This window comes from Notechis scutatus, chromosome 2 (genome assembly GCF_049901735.1).
Source record: "Notechis scutatus isolate UNSWTSFEM ecotype Mainland chromosome 2, rNotScu1.2, whole genome shotgun sequence".
NCBI lineage: Eukaryota > Metazoa > Chordata > Lepidosauria > Squamata > Elapidae > Notechis > Notechis scutatus.
The window spans coordinates 191,019,049-191,038,369 of NC_142010.1; the positions used below are offsets into that span (position 1 = coordinate 191,019,049).

A 19,321-nucleotide genomic window follows, 5' to 3' on the forward strand; every position below is an offset into this window, starting at 1 on the left:
AAACTTGTCACATACACTCATTTGATATATTTTCTCTGACTCCAAGGCGGAAGATTAATCTTGTTTAATTCCCCTGCAGAGAAGTACACAATTATTTTGTTAGACAGAGAAAAGAGAAAGTAAAGTCAACTGAAAACTACAATTGCTGGAGGAAATAGAATTATTACTAGTAATTGTCAAACACAAAATCCAGAGGTGGAATGGGAAGAATGGTCTATGCTGTCACTTGAATAGCTGGGGAGGGGGGAGGAATTACCATGCAATTTAAGATTAATTAATAGCTTCCATTTGGGACCATATATCCCAGTGGTAGTCAACCTGGTCCCTACCGCCCACTAGTGGGCGTTCCAGCTTTCATGGTGGGCGGTAGGGGTTTTGTCCCCTACATTATAAATCACCATTACTGTGGAACCGGTGGCAGTTAGAGAAAACTTTACTACTAACAGAGATACAAAAGTGGGCGGTAGGTATAAAAAGGTTGACTATCCCTGATATATCCCTACCTCTTCATATTATAAATAAAGAGAACCAAAGGCTTTAAGATAAAAGTATCTTCCTATGTTAGCTACCTAGAGGTTATAGGAAATGAAGTCCAACATATCACACAGTATCAAGTTGAAGAAATTGGTTGAGAGACAAGCCCATAGTACTCCAATTTTGAATGCTGAAACATATACGTTTGAAGAGGAATACTCAAAGGTATCTTTAAGATTTTAGGAAGATTTTGAGGGAAAAGAAGACAAGTTGATAAAATGGCTAAGTCGTATTTATGCATATGTTCAAAACTAAATATAAAACAGCAGGGAAAGGTTTAGCATCATTTAAGCATATTTAACTACTTGTGTTCTTTTGAAGCTTTATAAGTTGCCTTTGGATATATGAGCTGCTAAGTAGGTGCTGCTGCAGAAACAACATTTTGGATATAAATACAGTAGGCACATAGTTTGAAGAATGCAAGCATTTCCCAGATGCATTTTAAATCTGCATATGTGACTTCCTAAATTTATGCTTTTAGTGTAAGAAGCAACAGAAACTATCTCATTAATCATAACATGCAGCCCTTGCTTTGGTTACAAATTCCATCTGTTTATTCATTCAGCCAACCAACAGGTGTATACAAAGACATCATTCCGTATTGTGTTGCATTAGCAAGTAAGAGTAAGAGAAACATTATCTTCTGTAACCATTTTTAACATATTCGAGCCAGTTCGGTCTAATGGTTAAGGCACTGGGAACTAGAAATAGGAAGCTTGAGTTCTCATTCTGCTTTAGACACTAGAACTAACAGAACTAACAGATAATTTTTGTCCAATCTTCTGTGTCAGCCTTAGGCAGAATCACTTCTGAAAATGCTGCCTAGAAAACTACACAGACTTGTCCCTGCAGTCATCAGACTAATTAGAATGCAAGAACCAAAGGGGAAAAAAAAACTATGCCGATCACTGTCCATGGTGCTGACCACTGTCCAGGCTGCTAACAATTCTGCAACCTCATAGCATAGATTCACTTTTTTTGCTTCTGCTTCCAAAACTAAATAGCGTAAATTTAAATAGCAACCCATCTTACACATATGATTCTGGGTTGTGTATGTACAGCCTTAATGCACACAACTGATAAGTATTCTATATGCCTATTTACTGAACTACACAATTACCATAGTGCTGGACCCATCTTACATGAGTGGGTGGGTTGGGACCTTTAGAAAACACAACCTGTTCAAAAATAACTACTATGAATCAGTACATTTGAAATATTATGTGAAGGCACAGTTTTTTTTATGGTGGGGAAGGGGGAAGGAAAAAGAAGAAGAGCTCTAGTAGCTGCAAGATGGATAGAATCAATCGCAGCAACAGCATTGGAATTGCTGAAGGACAGATCACCATAGAGAAAATTTATCTTTGTGATTGCTAAGAGTTAATAATGATTTGATGGCACCTAATCAATCAACCAATCAACCAATCAATCGAAAATTATGGATCAGACAGTTTCAAATATTTTTAGAAGAATGGATACCAAATTAAACATTGGAATAGCATATTTTATGATCAATTCCTTTGTAATTACAGCTGCTAGGGCTTTCTCTATTATAAATATAGTTGATTTATTAAGATACTTTACTAACAAATTCACTACTCTGTTTGTTATATAATTTATTTCTTAATGTAGATTTTTATATATTTTTAAGGCTGTTGTTTTTATATTTGTGGCTTTTATCAAATTGCCCAGAACCACTTTTGGTGAGATGGGTGGTTATACAAATTTAATAAATAAACATAAACAAATAAATAAATACATAAAATCTGTCATGGTGAGGCTTTGTATTCATGCCATTCCATTAAGACATTATTTTTAAAGTGTTAGTTTTCAAGGGCTTTTTTGTTATTGTTGCATTTATTGGAGGTGCAAGCTGACATAACATGCAGTTCTGGAAGCTGGAGTTTTAAAAACAGACTTTTATGGTTAGGAAATGACACAGTTTAACAAATTTAAAATGGTTCGTTTCAGATTAACAGGTGTGGGCATGTAGCATATCACTTTGTACTAAAGATAAGAAGTGGTAGATTGAATGGAGAATGAAATGCTTCACCCCGACAAACTAACACTGGTCTAATACTTCTATTGTTTACCTGGATAAATGTCTATTTCATTGAGAAAAGCTTGTAACTTTGCAGTCATCACATAATGAAGGTATGCCTGTGATCTAGTGATGTCCATCTCAATTGCACAATTAACAATTATATGTTTTGTGTAGGCTGCGGCCTTTGAAACGTTTTAGCTTAGTCTATTGTATTGAATTTGGGTAGCTTTGTGTAACGGTGTGGTATGCTGGATGCTCTGTAGTGGATAAGATGATGCTCCAGATTTTTAAAGGCTGAAACCAGAATGGAAGCAGTTTCGTGTCTGCTTAGAGTAACTTCCTATTTATTAATGTTGCTTCAGTTCTAAATATAGAACAAAAGCGAAAGCAACAGGGGTGTTAATAATGAGACAGATATACATCATGCTGGGATTTGGGAAACATTCATAAATTAGACTGCAAAGTTAGAATAGAGAGCGGGATAGAATTTTGAATTATTGCAAAAAATAATTCAAAATTGCAAAAAATTGACATGCTGACTCTTAAAACTATTGCATTATGATTTCCAGTAATCCAACTCAGCTGAAAAAGTTAATTCTGCTTCTGGAATAAGTCCTCTTCATTGTAAAATATTACACCCAATGAAATTGGGTCTGTAGGATTTGATTTAGAATGGCTTAGTTGCACTTACTTCATCAAATGTGTCATTAAATGTGAACTGACTAGTGCCTTGCAATAGTTGCCTTGTATCTAATATATCTATTTATGTTTATTTACTACTCAGAATAGACTGCTTCCAGTGTGCCAATTTGCAATCACTGTCACTATATTTGCAATGTATTTTTCTCCTTAAATAATAGCAAATGTACTGTACCCATATATTTTGAAAACAGCCACAAAAGTTGAATGCACCTGAATTACAACAGAATTGTAGGATAACTGTAAATTGTAGCATGGCAAGAAAATGTCAGAAAAAATTCACACGGTGGTAGTTTTATCTCAATGTTCTCCCACAGTCTGATGTTTTTAATGAGAGGCAACTGCTGGTATGCCAACCTGCCATTTAAGAAATTCAATATCATTGTCAACTATCCATTTTAAATTAGGCTGCCTTCTTTGTTGGAGAATAATATATTCATCATGCAGGCTGGAAGCACTCAATAAATAATCATACTCTGAGCTGTGGGAGCAGAGTGTGCAGCATCATTCTACTGCTTGTTAACTTTACAGGTTTACAACAAAGAAAAACAGGGAATGTGGGAGGCCCACAGGGAAGTTTTAATTGGATCCCAATATCCAGAGCCTGTCTCCAGACACATGGTGGGGAGGCTGGTGTTGGGGGAAGTTGCCCCAAACAGCAGAGGAAAAAGCAAACAGCTTATCAAGAGAGGAAAAACAAATACTCAGAGCCATAATATTTAGGACCAAATAAATACAAGGGGAAATGCTGCATAGAAAATGTAACAAGCAGTAGAATGATGCTGCACACTCTGCTCCCACAGCTCAGAATATGATTATTTATTGAGTGCTTCCAACTCTTAAAGGCAACACGGTAATGTAAATCCCAAATATGAAAAAGGAATAACTGCACATCTGTCAAACACAATTCATAGTTTCATGGGAAATTATGGAACAGCAATTTCCATATGTGACTTCTGCTCTGAAAAAAGTGAGCTGCTGAGGCATCTAACACACACACACCCAGACTGCAAGAGGCAATTAAAACCCTGAGGATTCAAGCAAAAAGCAAAGATGCCCTTGGGTGAAGTTCTAGCTACTTTTTACAGGGCTCTGTTCTCCACGGTTTTTGCCATCCAAAGGCTATGTCTCTGACAGTAGACTGGAGGAACCCAAAAGCTTTAGAAATTGATCTGTATCTGTTCCAGGCTGAATGTCTCAATTTCTTCATTCAAGTTTTGTTTTGTTTTGTTTTTAGTAGGGCAGGCAGTGTCTCAAGAATCTGTGTGGTTGAAAACTTCAGTGAGAGGAACCTATATGGACGTTCTCGGTTATCCAGGTCATGGTTGTCCCAAAGGTGGTTTTTCAAAAGGAAACTGGACTTTGTCTTTTGCTTGAAGACATTTCGCTTCAGTTCTCCACCATTCAGTCCAAAATGAAAAAGCTTCTTGGATGAGAAGCAAAATCTCTTCAAGCAAAAGGCAAAGCCCAGTTGCCTTTTGAAAAAGCATCTTCAGTGTAAGGAACAAATATAATCAGCCCACTTTCCTCAAGACAATGGAGTTAAATGAATGGACTGAGCTTGGGTTGGGCATAATTTTTTTTCACACTGTTGATATGCAAAATGTTGGTTTCTTTTAATTAAAATAAGCATTACACTTTGCAATCCGTTGTTCTCATAAACTTCTTTTATTTAGCAATGACTGATTATGTGCCATCAAATCATTTTCAACTCCTAGTGACCACATAGATTTTCTATTTATAAAACAGCAGGAGGACTATTTAGCAGTAAGACATACATAAGCTTCTGACAACGAAAAATATGTAAAACTTTCGGATAGTTATACCCACCACAAATTACTCAACCCAACTTTAATGTAGACAGCATGCTGTGTGAACCTAATAGCATCCATAAGATATACTGTATTTATCATAAAAGTCATATTGTACAAAACAAGATATTTATATCCCTCTGAATAGCAATAAATTATGCTTCTACTTAACAGGTAAGTTAAAAGAATATTTGAAATTTCTTTTTGCTGAATAGCAATCTGAATAAACAGGTATCAGATGATAACTAATCCCATAGCATATTTATCATTTTTCAGATTTCTCTGAAAAATCATAGGAATCGTGAAACACTAACTTTCATTAGTTTAACAATATTTTTTAAAGTAACCCACTGTAGTATACACAACATTAAAGTTCAAATTCATATTATGTAAGTCATGATTTAGAGGCTACCATATCAGCACAAGGTTAGAAACTCAAGAACGATTGACAATACAGAATGACTCATCAGTTAATGAACACTCAACTTAATCAGTATGGATCCCTTAATTCTAATTCACTAATGTTTTAATCCAACCACTTTAACTTTTGTATGGCAAATAACAGTGTAAGAACTTATCTCTGCATGAAAACGGAAATGACAGTACTTTAATGTGAATCCATAATACACCCATGTTCAATATTTCAGTAACTCCCATGTTTGAAAGAGACAAACAAATAAGGAGATTATTAGTCTGGATGCCTGGATCAGTTTAGTTACCAAGAAAAGGTAAAACACAACTTCCACCAAGACAAATGTAGTCCTTACAGGAGAAACCTTAACAAACTCCGGTATATGCAGATTTCCCTTTTTCATCTTTTACAGAATCATGCACTTTGCAAAATGCTCAAAAACCTGTCCAATTTCATAGTAAACCGGTTAGGGTTTTCAGACGTTTTCCAGCATGTCAGATGGAGAAGTATTTGTGTCATACTCAAAGGATTGGCAGAGACTGAAAGGTTAAGAAGCTCTGTACTTTTGATTATAAACTGTAATCAAATTGGAAAATTAAAATAAGTTTCTCTAGGCAATTTTCACACAATTTAATGACAAAAGTAGAAAAACCATAGCATGAAACAGACCCTATAAAAAGCTGATATGGAAGAGAGCAAATGTTATTAGAGTAGTTTGAACTCCCTAATTCAACACATTACATTGTAATGGAAATATGCACAGACACTCATACTCAGAGATTTCAAAGTTGAGTAAGGAATTTTCAACGTCTTTCTACATACAACTTTACAGTGAAAGATTATGCAGTTTCCTTGTCATTTGTAGTGTTGGGCTCAGTTTTTCTAAACTTAATACAATTGGTCTTTCTGGTGCTCCCCAGTCACAGGAAGTTCAGAAGGCCATTTTATTTATTTTAGCAACCATACTAAATAAGGAGACATCAACTGGATCAGCCCAATTAGTGTAATTCAGAGGAGCAACCAAAAGTATTGAAGGAATTTGGACTTCCAGTTGTCTTCCTGTCATGTCGAAGCGGAATCCATGATCGTGCGCATTTTTGCTCCATGCTCCCTCGTTGGATCGGAACCACCCTGGAGGGGTGGTGAAAGGGGGATCCATTGGAGGGTTATGGGGAGCGGCATCTCCCCTCCTCAACAAGGAAACCCCCTTCCGAAGACAAGCTACAGCAGTGGTCAAAAATGGCCACCATGAAGACAGGAGGCAGTCTGCGAAAATAAGACTGTGCTGGAGCGGAGAAGTCGTGAGCGAAGTGTGAACCAGGTGCAATTTACGGACATTAAGGTACCCCGGAATTAAGAAATAAAGAAATTTTTTATGAAAGACTGTAAAAGCAGTGACCAGAGAGTGAGAGAAGAAAATTGGAAATAGGTGAAAGTGGCTTAGAACTTTGAAAAGAACTAAATTGAAAGAGGAAGTTAGAAGAAAAAAATTGACTATAAAAGACTCGAAAATTAAACTGGATAAATATATGATTTTGGCATTAAACAGGGATAACTAAATGATGAAATTGAATGTGTTACAAAGAAATAATAGCTAATAATTGGAATTACTGAATTATTGGAATTTAAAAGCCTAAAAAGGAAAGAAAGAAAGTGAAAAGAAAGGGTGAAACTTGGACATAACAGAGAGTGCCACCTAGTGGTAAAGGAAAGATTTCAGTGACTCTTTGAAAAGTGTTTGGTCCATTTTAAATTGGAACTTGATATAAAATAAGAGGAACTTTGTTATAATAATACAGAAACCCTGAAAAGTGAAAAAACAGAGTATTATCAAGATAAAAAAAGAAGTGTGAAGAAATTACCCTGGGATTATTTGGTGACTTTGAAAAAATTGAAAGAGGAATTAACAGAAGGAACCTGGAAATAAAGATTTATGGACATTGATTGTTGGTAATAAATATCAAATATGCTGGTTGAAATAAATTACTGGACAATTGGATTGGACTTAAACATTAAAGGGAAAAATAAAAATTAAAAGTACACAAAAATGGCAGAACATTGTCTGGAAATAAAATTGGAATTAAGAAGAATAAAGGAAATGATACATGAAAGACTGGAAATGTGCAGTATTGTATTATAAAAATTAGAAATGGCGATGCTGGAGAACAAAGAAGAACAAAGAGAGCCAGAAGGGGAGGAGTTGAACAAAGAAGAAGCCAGCCTTAATGAACAAATGGAACAACAAACATTAAAAAGGGGGGGAAAAGAAGGAAAATGAAAATTTGGAGGTTTGTGGGGATAACTAAAGAGGAAATTATTTGGAAAGTCAAACAAAGAAAAAGGAAACAGCAGAAAAGGGAATTACAGAAGAAAGCTCAAGAGAGGGAGGGGGATAAAAACCGGAGTAAGAAATGGAGGGGAAAAATAAAGGAAAAAAGGGAGAATAAGAGAAAGGACCAGAAAATAAGGGGATGTAGAAAGCGAACAAAAATGAAAAGAAATTATACAGTTAGGAGAACAAGAGATAATGGATAGATAAAGAATAGGAAAGGGGATTCTGCAAAGTAATGTGTTGTGATATATGAGAATATAGATTTTAAAATTGAAAAGATTGGAACTGATATTTCTTTTTATTTGGTTTTTTTAAGGATTACTGTTAAATCATATATAGATATAACTGGAATAAATGTGAAAATGGGAAGTTATGATAAGAATATTAATCATACTTAATAAAATGAAGAATAAAGTTAAAATGAATTATGAGGATTGTAATAGAAAGATTAATATCAGTTTCTACAATTAATTGAATAGATTAATACATTTGAAATAATAAATGACTTAGAATGTAATTGAGGGAATACCATGCGGAATCTGATTTAAAATATATATATGCATACGTGATATGTAGTAGTTAGGAGATTATTGTTATTAACCTAGAATGTGATAATTAAAAAGTGATCATATTATGGTAATTTTTTGGCACACTCGAATTGATAATTAAAGGGGGTAATTTTTGAACTATTAGAATTAAGATGAAACTTACTGAATAATGAAATACAAGTATGTGATAAAATTGCAAATGTGACACATAAAAATATAAAAGTATAATGAATATAGAAACAAAATAAGAATTTTAGATTATAAAATAAGACATGAGAATACTTAAAGAAAAATGAAATAAGCTAAGATATGAATTGAAAATGGATAAAATCAATGTGATGAATATAGGAATATTTGAGAAAATTTACAGGAAAATGGGAAAAGTAATGATATGATATGAAATTGAATATGAAAGATAAATATGTAACTAAGGTCATGTTTGTTTTGAAATGTAGAAACCTGGAACCACATTGTTCACCAAAAGAGATGTTTTTAAAATATAAAAATAAAAAAAATTATTACAAAAGCATTGAAGGAATTCACAAATATGGATTCTTCTCCTCTGCCAATTCCTACAATTCCAAAACTTGCCATTCGCTTTGAGAGATAATTAACGGCCATCCAGCCATTAATAAATTAATCTCCATGAATTAATTAGAGATTAATTAATCCTTCTCGAACTGTTTAAATAGATAGCTATCAAACCTCATTTAATGGCAACAAATGTCACAGATAAAACGATGCCTTAAGTGAAGAAATGCTTACTTTTAGCTGACTTAAAACTCCCTTTACTTAATGAAAGATCAGTATTGTTGTTTTATATCCAATTTGCTAAATTGCCAAAAGTTACCAAAAAAATCCTAAGATCATTAACAAGAATTGAGACCTCTATATGTGCTCATCTGGATAAAGGGAAGTCTGCACAGCCCTGTACTTTTCCCTTTATTTCCAGGTTTTCCAACAATAGAGACTTGTGACAGAAGTTGTTCACCAACAGATGCCTGAATTCAACAAGATTTAAGATCAAATATATTTTTGTATGGAACTTCATATTTTGACATTGCAGGGAGCCCTTGATCAGGTTCAGGGGTCTAGTCTGGAATTGTGGAAATGAACTCATCTATCATTCAAAAACTAGTCAAATCTGACTCAATGCTTAAACCTGCAATAAGATTCACAGAACAGAGCTCAGTTCTTGCAGAGCTAACCCACAAAGAAACAAGCAAGTATAACTTTTTTTGCTTTTCTGGTATGAAAGTCCTTTTACAATTTGTCAGCAAAAATAATAATCTTGAATTTCATTGCTTAGAATAGAATGCAATGAAATCCTCAGTAAACTCCAACACATTTTTTGAATTTCATCTCTAAAATCTAGGAGATTAATAATAAAGTTTGTTATTACATAATTGCATCATCACAGAAATAACTGTGCTGATAAAAAAAATCACACCAAAGGCAGAAATCCTGAAGACAAATAGGCAGTGCAGGAAGAAAAAACAATTAACATATACCAATGTAGCATATATGGATATATAAATGGCGACTGAGTGTATAAAAGACCTTTCTTAAAATTCTGTAGATTTTAATCCAGATGAATTTTTTTTAACACAAAATCTGAAAATTGCAAATGGATTGTTGAAGAATAGAAATTTTTATGAACCAATTTTCAGAGCACAATGGTATTAGCTGACAAGCAGCAAGATGTTATATTTACATGTTTTAATGTATGCATGCATATCAACATTAACCTTTAAAAAAACCTTGACTTTACCAGATGGTTTGGTAATTATTTGTGGATATAAATCACTCATCCATTATTTATGGATATAAATCGAATTATGGATATAAATCAATGTTTGAAGGATTAAGATGGCTGCAGGAGACCATCTGAAACTTCTGATGGTGACACTATAAAAGGGTGACCCATTTTCCCCAGGTTTCTAGGTGGTTATAAATGCAAATGGAAATTTAGACCTCTACAAGGCAAAAAATTTCATCCCAATGCTTAAAGAGACAAAAGTATATGACTGAAATCTGTGCATTTTTCCTGCTGAATTTCAAGCCAGCAATTTGGAGGCTCTGGCAGTTACTTATGACCTCCAGACTGTTCCCTTTTTGTCTGGGGCACGGGTATGAAACTCACCACTTTTCTTCCATTCACGGAGCTGGGACTGGGCATGGCCTGGGCGTGTGATGCATCCGGCCCTCGGGCTGCCAGTTTGACAGCCCTGGTCTAGGGCCACAAAGTTAATAGTCATATTTAAACATTGCAATGTCAGAAAACTTTCCTTCCATTTCTTTTGCTAAAGAAATGAATTACACACACAAAAATTACAGGCCCCTCCAAATAGAGACAATCTTTGTGTTGCATCTAATTTGAGCATCAAGATAAATTAGTAGCAGGATTCCCCTGTTTAGGGCTGGATGTGTCACGTGCTGGCCACGCCCATGGCTGGTTCAAAAAAAGTTGCAATACATCATGTGATGCCACCATGACTACGCAAATTTGACATCCCTGATTTAGATGTAGATTGATTGTTCGTGTGACATTCTGAAGTAAGCCATGTTAGTCTTAACATTTTCAAAGATGAATATTCTAACATGGACAATGCTTTGAAAGAACTGATAGCTGAAAAATTACATAGAATGGTTATCTATTGGGTTATAGATGGGAGATACCAATTAAGTGAAAAAGTCAAATAATCAGAGAAGCATTAATCGGCTAAACTGATGCATGTGTTCTTAGTACACCAGAAATGGGCAGAATGTAACCTTCCATTGTTGTTAAGACTGCAATTTCATCATTCCTTACTACTGGCCATGTTAATTAGGTTTGATGCAATGTCACCTCAGTAACCTTGTGATAATTATTAAGGACAACAGTTTTAATCTGTGCCCTTTATCTTTAGGACCTTTGCAGAAATTTCACATTTTGTCCCATAATTTTCTTCAATCATCTTCACCATGTGACAAAAACAACTCCATTAACTTCAACACTTCACAGCTGTGTAAATTTCAAAACCTTTTCATCTCAACTGTAAATTCAGCACTTGCTAAATTGGTTTACAGCCCTTAAATCTTACTCATTAGGAACTGAATTACCCTTATTCCCAGTAGGGACATTTTAAGCCTCCCACAAAATGTAAGGGATTAATCTTAACCCGTGACTTGTTCCTTTATCAGCAGAAAAAGCAAAGAAAAAGGAGGAGAAAACAGGGACATCAGTAACACCTGTCAGCTTTCTAACTCAGCTATATCCACATAAAAAATTTTTTCAACCATGGGAATAAAAACATGCTATTCAAGAAACCAGGAAACCTGTATTGCTTTTTGCTTCCAGTATGAAATATTTATCAAGTGTTATCTCAGAAATCCTATCTAGTGAAATTTCATCTATTTCTTATAGCAATATAACCAAAAAGGATAGTTTTCCATTAGCCAACATAATACAGGTAATCCTCAACTTACAACCACAATCAAAAGTTTTGTTGCTAACAAAACATTTAAGTTGTTAAGTAAATAACTGCAGTTGTTAGTAACACGATTGTAGAATGAATCTGGCTTTTCCATTCTGATTGCTTGTCAGAAGTTTGCAAATGGTGATCACGTGACCCCAAAACTTCATAAACAGGAATAAGTTGCTAAGTGTCTGAATTTTGATCATGTGACTACAGGGATATTACAATGGTCGTAAGTGTGAAAAATGGTCATAAGCCACTTTTTTCAGTGACATTTGAATGGTCATCAAATGAACTGTTGTAAGTTGAGGTCTACCTGTATTTATTGTATTTATTCCCTCAAATAATATTAGGTAGTAATCTTTTTTTGTTTTGAGGACATGTACACAGTCAGTTCACATTTTACAGAGCACGTGATTTGAGTTCACCCAAAGCATGAACTCATGTAAGAGTTCCTGTTATATCTATTTGCAATTAAGTTAGTTTAGCTTCGCATCTTCAGTGACACATTCAGAGGGTTAAAACACCTTTTGGCATTATGCTTCTTGGAAAAAGGAAATGTTTATTTCTTCCAACAAATATGAACATGATGATGGGGGGGTGGGTAAGAATACATACACTAGTTCTGCCAAACACTCTTAGATAAATCCCATTATCATTCCCTCTAATATGAGTACTAACAAGAATATACTCTTGGATAATGGACAGCTATTCCATTTGCAGATATTTAATTTATAAAAAATTTGGCTATATAATTATTTCAACAGGAACAACAACAAAAGAACTGAGACCAAAAACAATTTTGCAAGAATGTATTCATGAACATCATTTTTTTTTACCTAAAATTCAGTTTAACGGACAATGTTAGAAATATATTGAATATTTTTGAGTATTTGGGGCAACGTAACAAGAAAAAAAGCTGCATTGATCTTCTTAGATGCAAATAAGTCTTTTGACAATGTGAACTGGGCTTTTCTGTTCAAGGTTTTGGAAGATACAAATGTTGGAGGAAGCTTAGAAAATGGGTAAGATCAATTTACATTTCACAAAAACAATAATTTTTAATGGAGATTCCAACAATACTCTTGATATACAAAAAAGAACAAGACAAGGATACCCCTCTTTGTTCCTTGAAATACTGAATATAGATAAAAGATGAAATGATTGTGGGGATAAAGACTGAATAAAGGGAAATGAAATATTAATATGCAAATTAAATGAATTTGGTCCATTAGCAGGTTTCAAGATAGGAAAAAGATTAACAAAAAATGTGAAAATAGAAGAAGGAACAGAATTGATGAATAAGGTAAGTTTTAAGATTGAGAAGATAACAGCTTGATATCTCTATGACAAATATGAATTGCATGTTAGTTCAAAACAACTTACGTTAAGGCATGGAATAAAGTTTAAAAGATCTGTTAAGATGGGACAAAAATTGCAATGAACATTGCTGGGGAGAATTACTGTGATAAAAAGATGACTTTCCTAAAATGGGATTTTATAAAAGATATCTGTTTCGACAACTGATGTACCATTTGAACAGTGGCATATCTAAACTGTTATGGCAGGGAGAAAGAAAGCACAAATTAAATATAAGGTGTAATGAGGTACCCTCTTGGTGGTTTCTGAGCTTTATTACTTTCTTGTAGTTGTTTCATTGCCCAAACTAGTATTAGTCAATAGTAGATTTGCACTGATGATATGACCTAATTTAGATAATGGAATGTTTACAAGAAAAAAACCAAGCTCAGAGAGGAAAACAACCAAGGACCCTCATTTCAACCCTGGCTGACCTGCAAATATTCTCCTTTATTGATAAGGTGTTATAAGAGGCAAAAGAAAGAGGAAGTTTGTGTTTACCTAATTTAAAACTGAATTTTGCAGCTTGTGGTTTGGTTTGGATGAAACTGTAGGGTTGCTGAGAAATAGATGGCTTTTGGAGTAAGAAGCACATGATCTGAGATTTGGGCGGCATGGGTATTTGTGGTATGATAAAAGTGAAGGTTGCTGTGGGTCTAAAAACTCCAATGTAATGTATTAGATGTGCCAAACTGAGAATATGAACATGTGTAGGTTTTGCCCGAAACCATCTTTCGGTTTCCAAAGCAAGAAACACAAACACTGATGACTTATTGTGAAATATTAAAAAGTTTTCAAGGGGACATAAAATGTAAAATAAACTCAAAAGAACCACCTGTGGCAGAGGGATATAGTGGTTAATGATCCTCTTATTTACAATTATTAGACATATTTAAAGTAGATGAAAGAACTTATGGTTTTGAACATTGTAAGACTGAATTTGAAACAATTGTGCACAAATGAATAGTATATAATTGTTAAAATGTATAAACTTTTATTGAAATATGAAATGGAAGAAAAGTGAAAGAATGTATAATAAAGTGGGTTAATTTTTGGTTATAATATACAGATGGAACAATGGGAAAATATGTGGCTGAGAGGACTAAAATTTACACTATGTTATAATCTTAAACAGATTTTTAAAAAAATTATGTAACTACAGACTAAGAGCTAAATTTATATTAGTACTTGTAACTGGTATAACTACTTATCTGTACCTTTTTCCTTTCTTTTCTATTTTGTCTTTACTTTCTTTGGACTTTTAGCTTTCTTTTTGATTTGTTTTTAACTCATATTAGTTTGTATTAGTTTTTATCTTTTTTAAAACAATTCTTTCATAAAAATCATATTAAAAAAGACAGAAAGCACAAACTTCTGGAAACTTTCCCCCCCAAATAACTTTAAAGTTACATCAAAAGTTACTTCTCATCACACAGCCTTTACTTTTCATTTCTAACATTGTTTATGTAATGGAAAGGACTAATACCACCTCTGCAGTGAACTGCAATGGAGCTATTTTCTGATCATGTCCTATCTGTGTCCTGAACTACTCATGTTCTCTTGGTGTTCTGAACCTCTTGATTTGGAAGGGCAACTGAGTAAAGTACTGCTGAAGCTGAAAACAAGGAGAATTAGAAACTGATTACTTAACCCTGGGATCATGTAACTCCTGTTAACCAAATAACAGAGTTGGGAGGAACCTTGGAGGTCTTCTAGTCCAGCCCTCTGTTCAGGCAGGAATTCAGAAAGTACTACCCAATTATTTATCTGCCAATCATTATGAATTTCTCATTGGGCCCCCAACTCCCTTTTGTTACACCATTCATTTAAAAATGTGGCACTTATGGCAACGTTTAAGATTCATCGAAAATATCAATGCAAGGTATTTTTAATACCAAAATTCTTGAAGAATGGGCAGCTTTTATCTTATGCAGCTGATGGAAGGTACAAGAAACATATCGTACCTTAAACTTGTATGCTATATCAGGGTCTTAATTAACTGAAGAGGTGAACAAAAGACAAGGAATCACCAAACTGACCTCAACTCTAACCAGAAGCACATCAAGGAAACTGGACCAATTCCAATGTAAATCACAACAAAAATGCACATACATTTAAAAAATGTATTTTAGTTAAAGTTTCTGAGATTTTTACATTTAGCTTTGCAGTTTACTCCATTTTAAAAAAATATAGTACTGTTTAAAATAATGATAAACTCCATGTTAATTTTTCTTCAGAATAACTATTTATGCTTCCCTATTAAGAGCCATAAGATTATAGATTATTCTAGCAAGACTATTTAGAATTTCTTTTTATTCACTGTATTTAAGCATGAATGTTGCAGATATGTAATGGCACATACAGGAAGTGAATGAGACATAGTAAAGAGGTGTAGTAAGGAGGTGTATCCTCTCTGCACATAAGCCAAACATAACAAACTCACAGGATTTTTGTTACTGATGGAATTATATTTCCATACATATCCAAATGAATAACTAATGGCACCGGAGACTCACTGAATGAGCTGCTTGATTCAGGATCTAATCAATGCTAATGGCATTCATTCGCTTAATTAAGGGAGAATTTTTCTCACTTTTTAAAATACAAAATTTACACGAGCTTTTCTAACTAGTAGCTAAATGTCAAAACATCGCTTCCCTCTTGACAGATTTAACCTGATTAGCAGCTCTCACTGAAGACCGACTAGATCAAAATGATAGAGCAAAATGTTACAATGTAGACCAATGGTGGGATTCAAAACTTTTTACTACCAGTTCTGTGGGCGTGGCGTGGCTTGGTCCCAGTGTGGCAGGGGAAGGATACTGTAGGTTACTGCAGGAGGTTACTGCAAAAATCCCGTTCCCTCCCCACTAACCTGCTTTCCAGCTCCGTTCTTCTGTGCAGGGCAACAAAAGACCTAGGTCCTAGACAATCAGCTGGGACTCGGGAGGCAGAGAATAGATGGGGGTGGGGCCAGACAGAGGTGGTATTCCGAACTACTCAAAATTTCCGCTACCAGTTCTCCAGAACTGGTCAGAACCTGCTAAATACTGATGTAGACCATTTCATTCCCTTTCGTTACTTTCAGAACGTAGAATGCCAGCTAATTTTGCCCCTTTTGAAAAACTGTAATAGTTTAAGGCAGTGATCCCAACCTTTTTTACGCCATGCCCGGTACCGGCATCAGCTGGGCGCCGCGCCCGGTACCTGCATCAGCTGGGCGCCGCCATCTTTTTGATGAAAACGTGCTTCCGTGAGCTTTCACCCGGAAAAGCTCACCGGAGCGCGATGCCGCTTATCTTTTTTGATAAACGTGCTTCCGGTGAGCTTTCCCGGAAAAGCTCACCGGAAGCACTTTTCATCAAAAAGATGGCGGCGCCCAGCAAGCCAGCGGCCCGGTAGGAGTTGTTCGCTGGACTGCACCGTCCGCTGGACTGGTGGTTGGGGACCCCTGGTTTAAGGAACAAATCAAAGCCTCGCTGAGGCTTAACATACCGATTTCAACTTTTAACATCACAAATGCCATGTCATCCCAGAGCCAAGTCATCCCAGGTCATACCCATAGACTCTCTTTGATGTATGAAATGAGCCACGTGTGATCTTCAAGTTGATAAAAATTTGCAAAGAACATACTTTTAGAAATTGAAAATGTGTGGAGGGACAGTTCCCTTAAGTCCACACAGGTCTATTTCTCCTGCTTACTGGGCAAAAGGGTTCAGGGGCATGAAGTTTTACAAATTATAGTCACTCACCCACATCCAATGTTAGAAGATGCTTTAAAAGGCTTTATGCTCTCTTTAATGGTTCACAAAAAATGTGGTCTTTATGGTGCATAGAATTTAGGTCAGAGTTTGCATAATTATGGAATTTATTTAGTTTTCCTATCCTTGGCTTACATCTAAGTAAAGATCACCAAATCATGTTTTTTGAAATGCCAACATCAAAAAGAAAGAAAGCTCTCTCCATTCTGCAAATTAATCAGTGAGCCAATCCAGTGGAATTAGTAGAATTTACATCTGTGTAACCTAAATATCACTGTCACTAAATGTCACTAAATATCACATAATCCCTAGATTTTCTCTCCAAAATGGCAACAGAGGGCTCACTGTGCGCATTATTTCATCTATTTTTAAATCACCTCCAATGGCAGATGCAGATCAATGGGACAAGGTCAATTTTTAAACACCTTTTTTTTTTCTTCTTCTCCCAAACTGAGAAGGGTAGGATTTTCCTGTCCCTTCCCTGTTTGGCAGACTAATAATCTTTCTCTTACTCCGGAACTGTTCTAGTTATCGAAATTGAGCTCATTGCCCCATTATCCATCAGGCAAATATATCTATATCAAAAGGTCTCAAGCTTGTCTGAGGCACCTAACTTAAATAACCCTCCTTGTCCATTTTTTAAGTAGTATTTGAATTCAAAGATCCATAACACCCCTGGACTTATTATGATTATTATTTTAACTCAGCTCTTCCTCTATCCGAGGAGGCCAAGATCCAGGCCTAGAGGAGATACCTCTGCAGGATAAAGAGGTTTACATAAGCGCCAGGCCCGCCGAGCCAACCAGAAAGCACCCAGGACCGTTAATCGGAGCCCGGCACGTTATCACCTCAGCTCACCCGCCGGACTCCGCTCCCTTTTCTCCTCCCATCCCCACCACCCCTTCCCTCCGCGAAAGGCTGGAAACCGAGCGGGGGCGGCACGAACAGGCATCTCCCGCGCTTTGCAGGGGCCAAACTGCCCTCTGAGGGAAGGGTCGGTGTGTGTGTGTGTGGGGGGGAAGATGGGAGAACGAAGGGAGGGCGCCATTCCGTCTCGGCCGAGACCCGAACTCCGCGCGTTCGGTGCCCTTTCGAAGAAGCGCCATTCGGGGGAAAAAGACCATCAAAGCGGGTCAAACGGCCGGCAAGAGGGCGCCCGCGGGTGAGCTGTCACTTCGCCTCCCGCAGAAAAAAAAAAGCGCCTCTCCTCCGGGGAGTCTCTTCGCGCCGGTCTCGGGTCTCTCTCTCTCTCTCTTCGCTGCACCTTTGGCCCAAATGCTGACATTCAAGGCGCTTTCTTTCTCTCTCGTTCTCTTTTCTGCTACTATGCAGAAAAGGATGGGTTTTTGGGGGAGAAAGCGGGCACCTTTCACGGGCGCCTCCTGCAAGAAGTGCGCCAAAGAGGCTGCACAAAACCGCGCGTCCCTTTGCCCCCCCCTCTCCCCCCCAACCTCCTTTCCTAGCCCTTCGCTTTATGAAGCGACATCTGGCGGGTTTCTCCCCCTCGGGAGGTTGGAGGAGAAGGGGGGGAATGAGGCCATCGCATCCCCTTCCCTTCCCACCACCAACCCCATAGGGCCGGGGTGCGGAAGGCAAAAGCGAAGCGCCCCCTAGAGGCCCCCCGCATCTCTTGATCCCAGTGCAGGGAAAGCTGGTCAGAGTCAACGCGCATCTCTCTCTGCACCCCCTCCCCACCTCAGCCCCGGCCGGGAATCTCCTTCGAGAAGCAGCCCCGGTTTTCCCGACGCTCTGACTGTACCTGCGTCGCCTTGTGGAACTGCTTCTTCAAGCCCGCCACGGACATGGTGGCTGCGGGAGGTGGACGGGCCCTGGGAGCTGCTGGGGGAGCGGCCGGGGATGCTTCTTGCCCTCTCCTGGCTCCTGTCCCCCCTCCACCTCCACCTTCCCCGACGGGTTATCAGATCCCGGCTGCGGTGCAGAAAGAAACACCCTGACGTCAAATCGTGGGAACTCGTCCTCTTAAAGGGAAAGGCGCCACATTTTTGATTCAGCCCCCTTCTCCTGCCTGGCTTTTCCCGGTGGGAGCCGAGAAAGAAAACGTAGGCGTCTTCTTCCTATGACACTCTCCCCCTCTCTCTCTCCCTCCCCTCCTTCCTCTCCCTCCTCTCCTCTCCCACTGCTTCTCTCTCCCTCCCCCTCCTCTCTCCCTTTCCCTCCCTCTCCCTCTCCTCTCTCTCCCTCCCCTCCCTCCCTCTCCTCTCCCTCTGCTTCTCTCCCTCCCTCCCCTTCCTTTCTCCCTTCTCCCCTCTCCTTTCTCTCCCTCCCTTCCTTCTCTCTCCCTCCTCTCCTGCCCTCTCCCCCTCCATCTCCTCTCCCTCTGCCTCTCTCTCTCCCTCCCCCTC

General features: G+C 37.3%; 1 protein-coding gene across 3 annotated transcripts in view; it reads right to left on the reverse strand.

Moving 5' to 3' along the window:
• SH3GL2 (SH3 domain containing GRB2 like 2, endophilin A1) overlaps positions 1-18,999 on the reverse strand; it is an 87,283-nt gene extending 68,284 nt beyond the window's left edge. For all 3 annotated transcript variants that reach the window (XM_087957648.1, XM_087957649.1, XM_087957647.1), the window contains exon 1: positions 18,718-18,999. In XM_087957648.1, coding sequence (XP_087813774.1) covers positions 18,718-18,762 — 45 coding nt within the window. In that variant the 5' untranslated portion in view covers positions 18,763-18,999. The remainder of the gene's footprint in view (positions 1-18,717) is intronic.
• Positions 19,000-19,321: the final 322 nt, after the last annotated feature.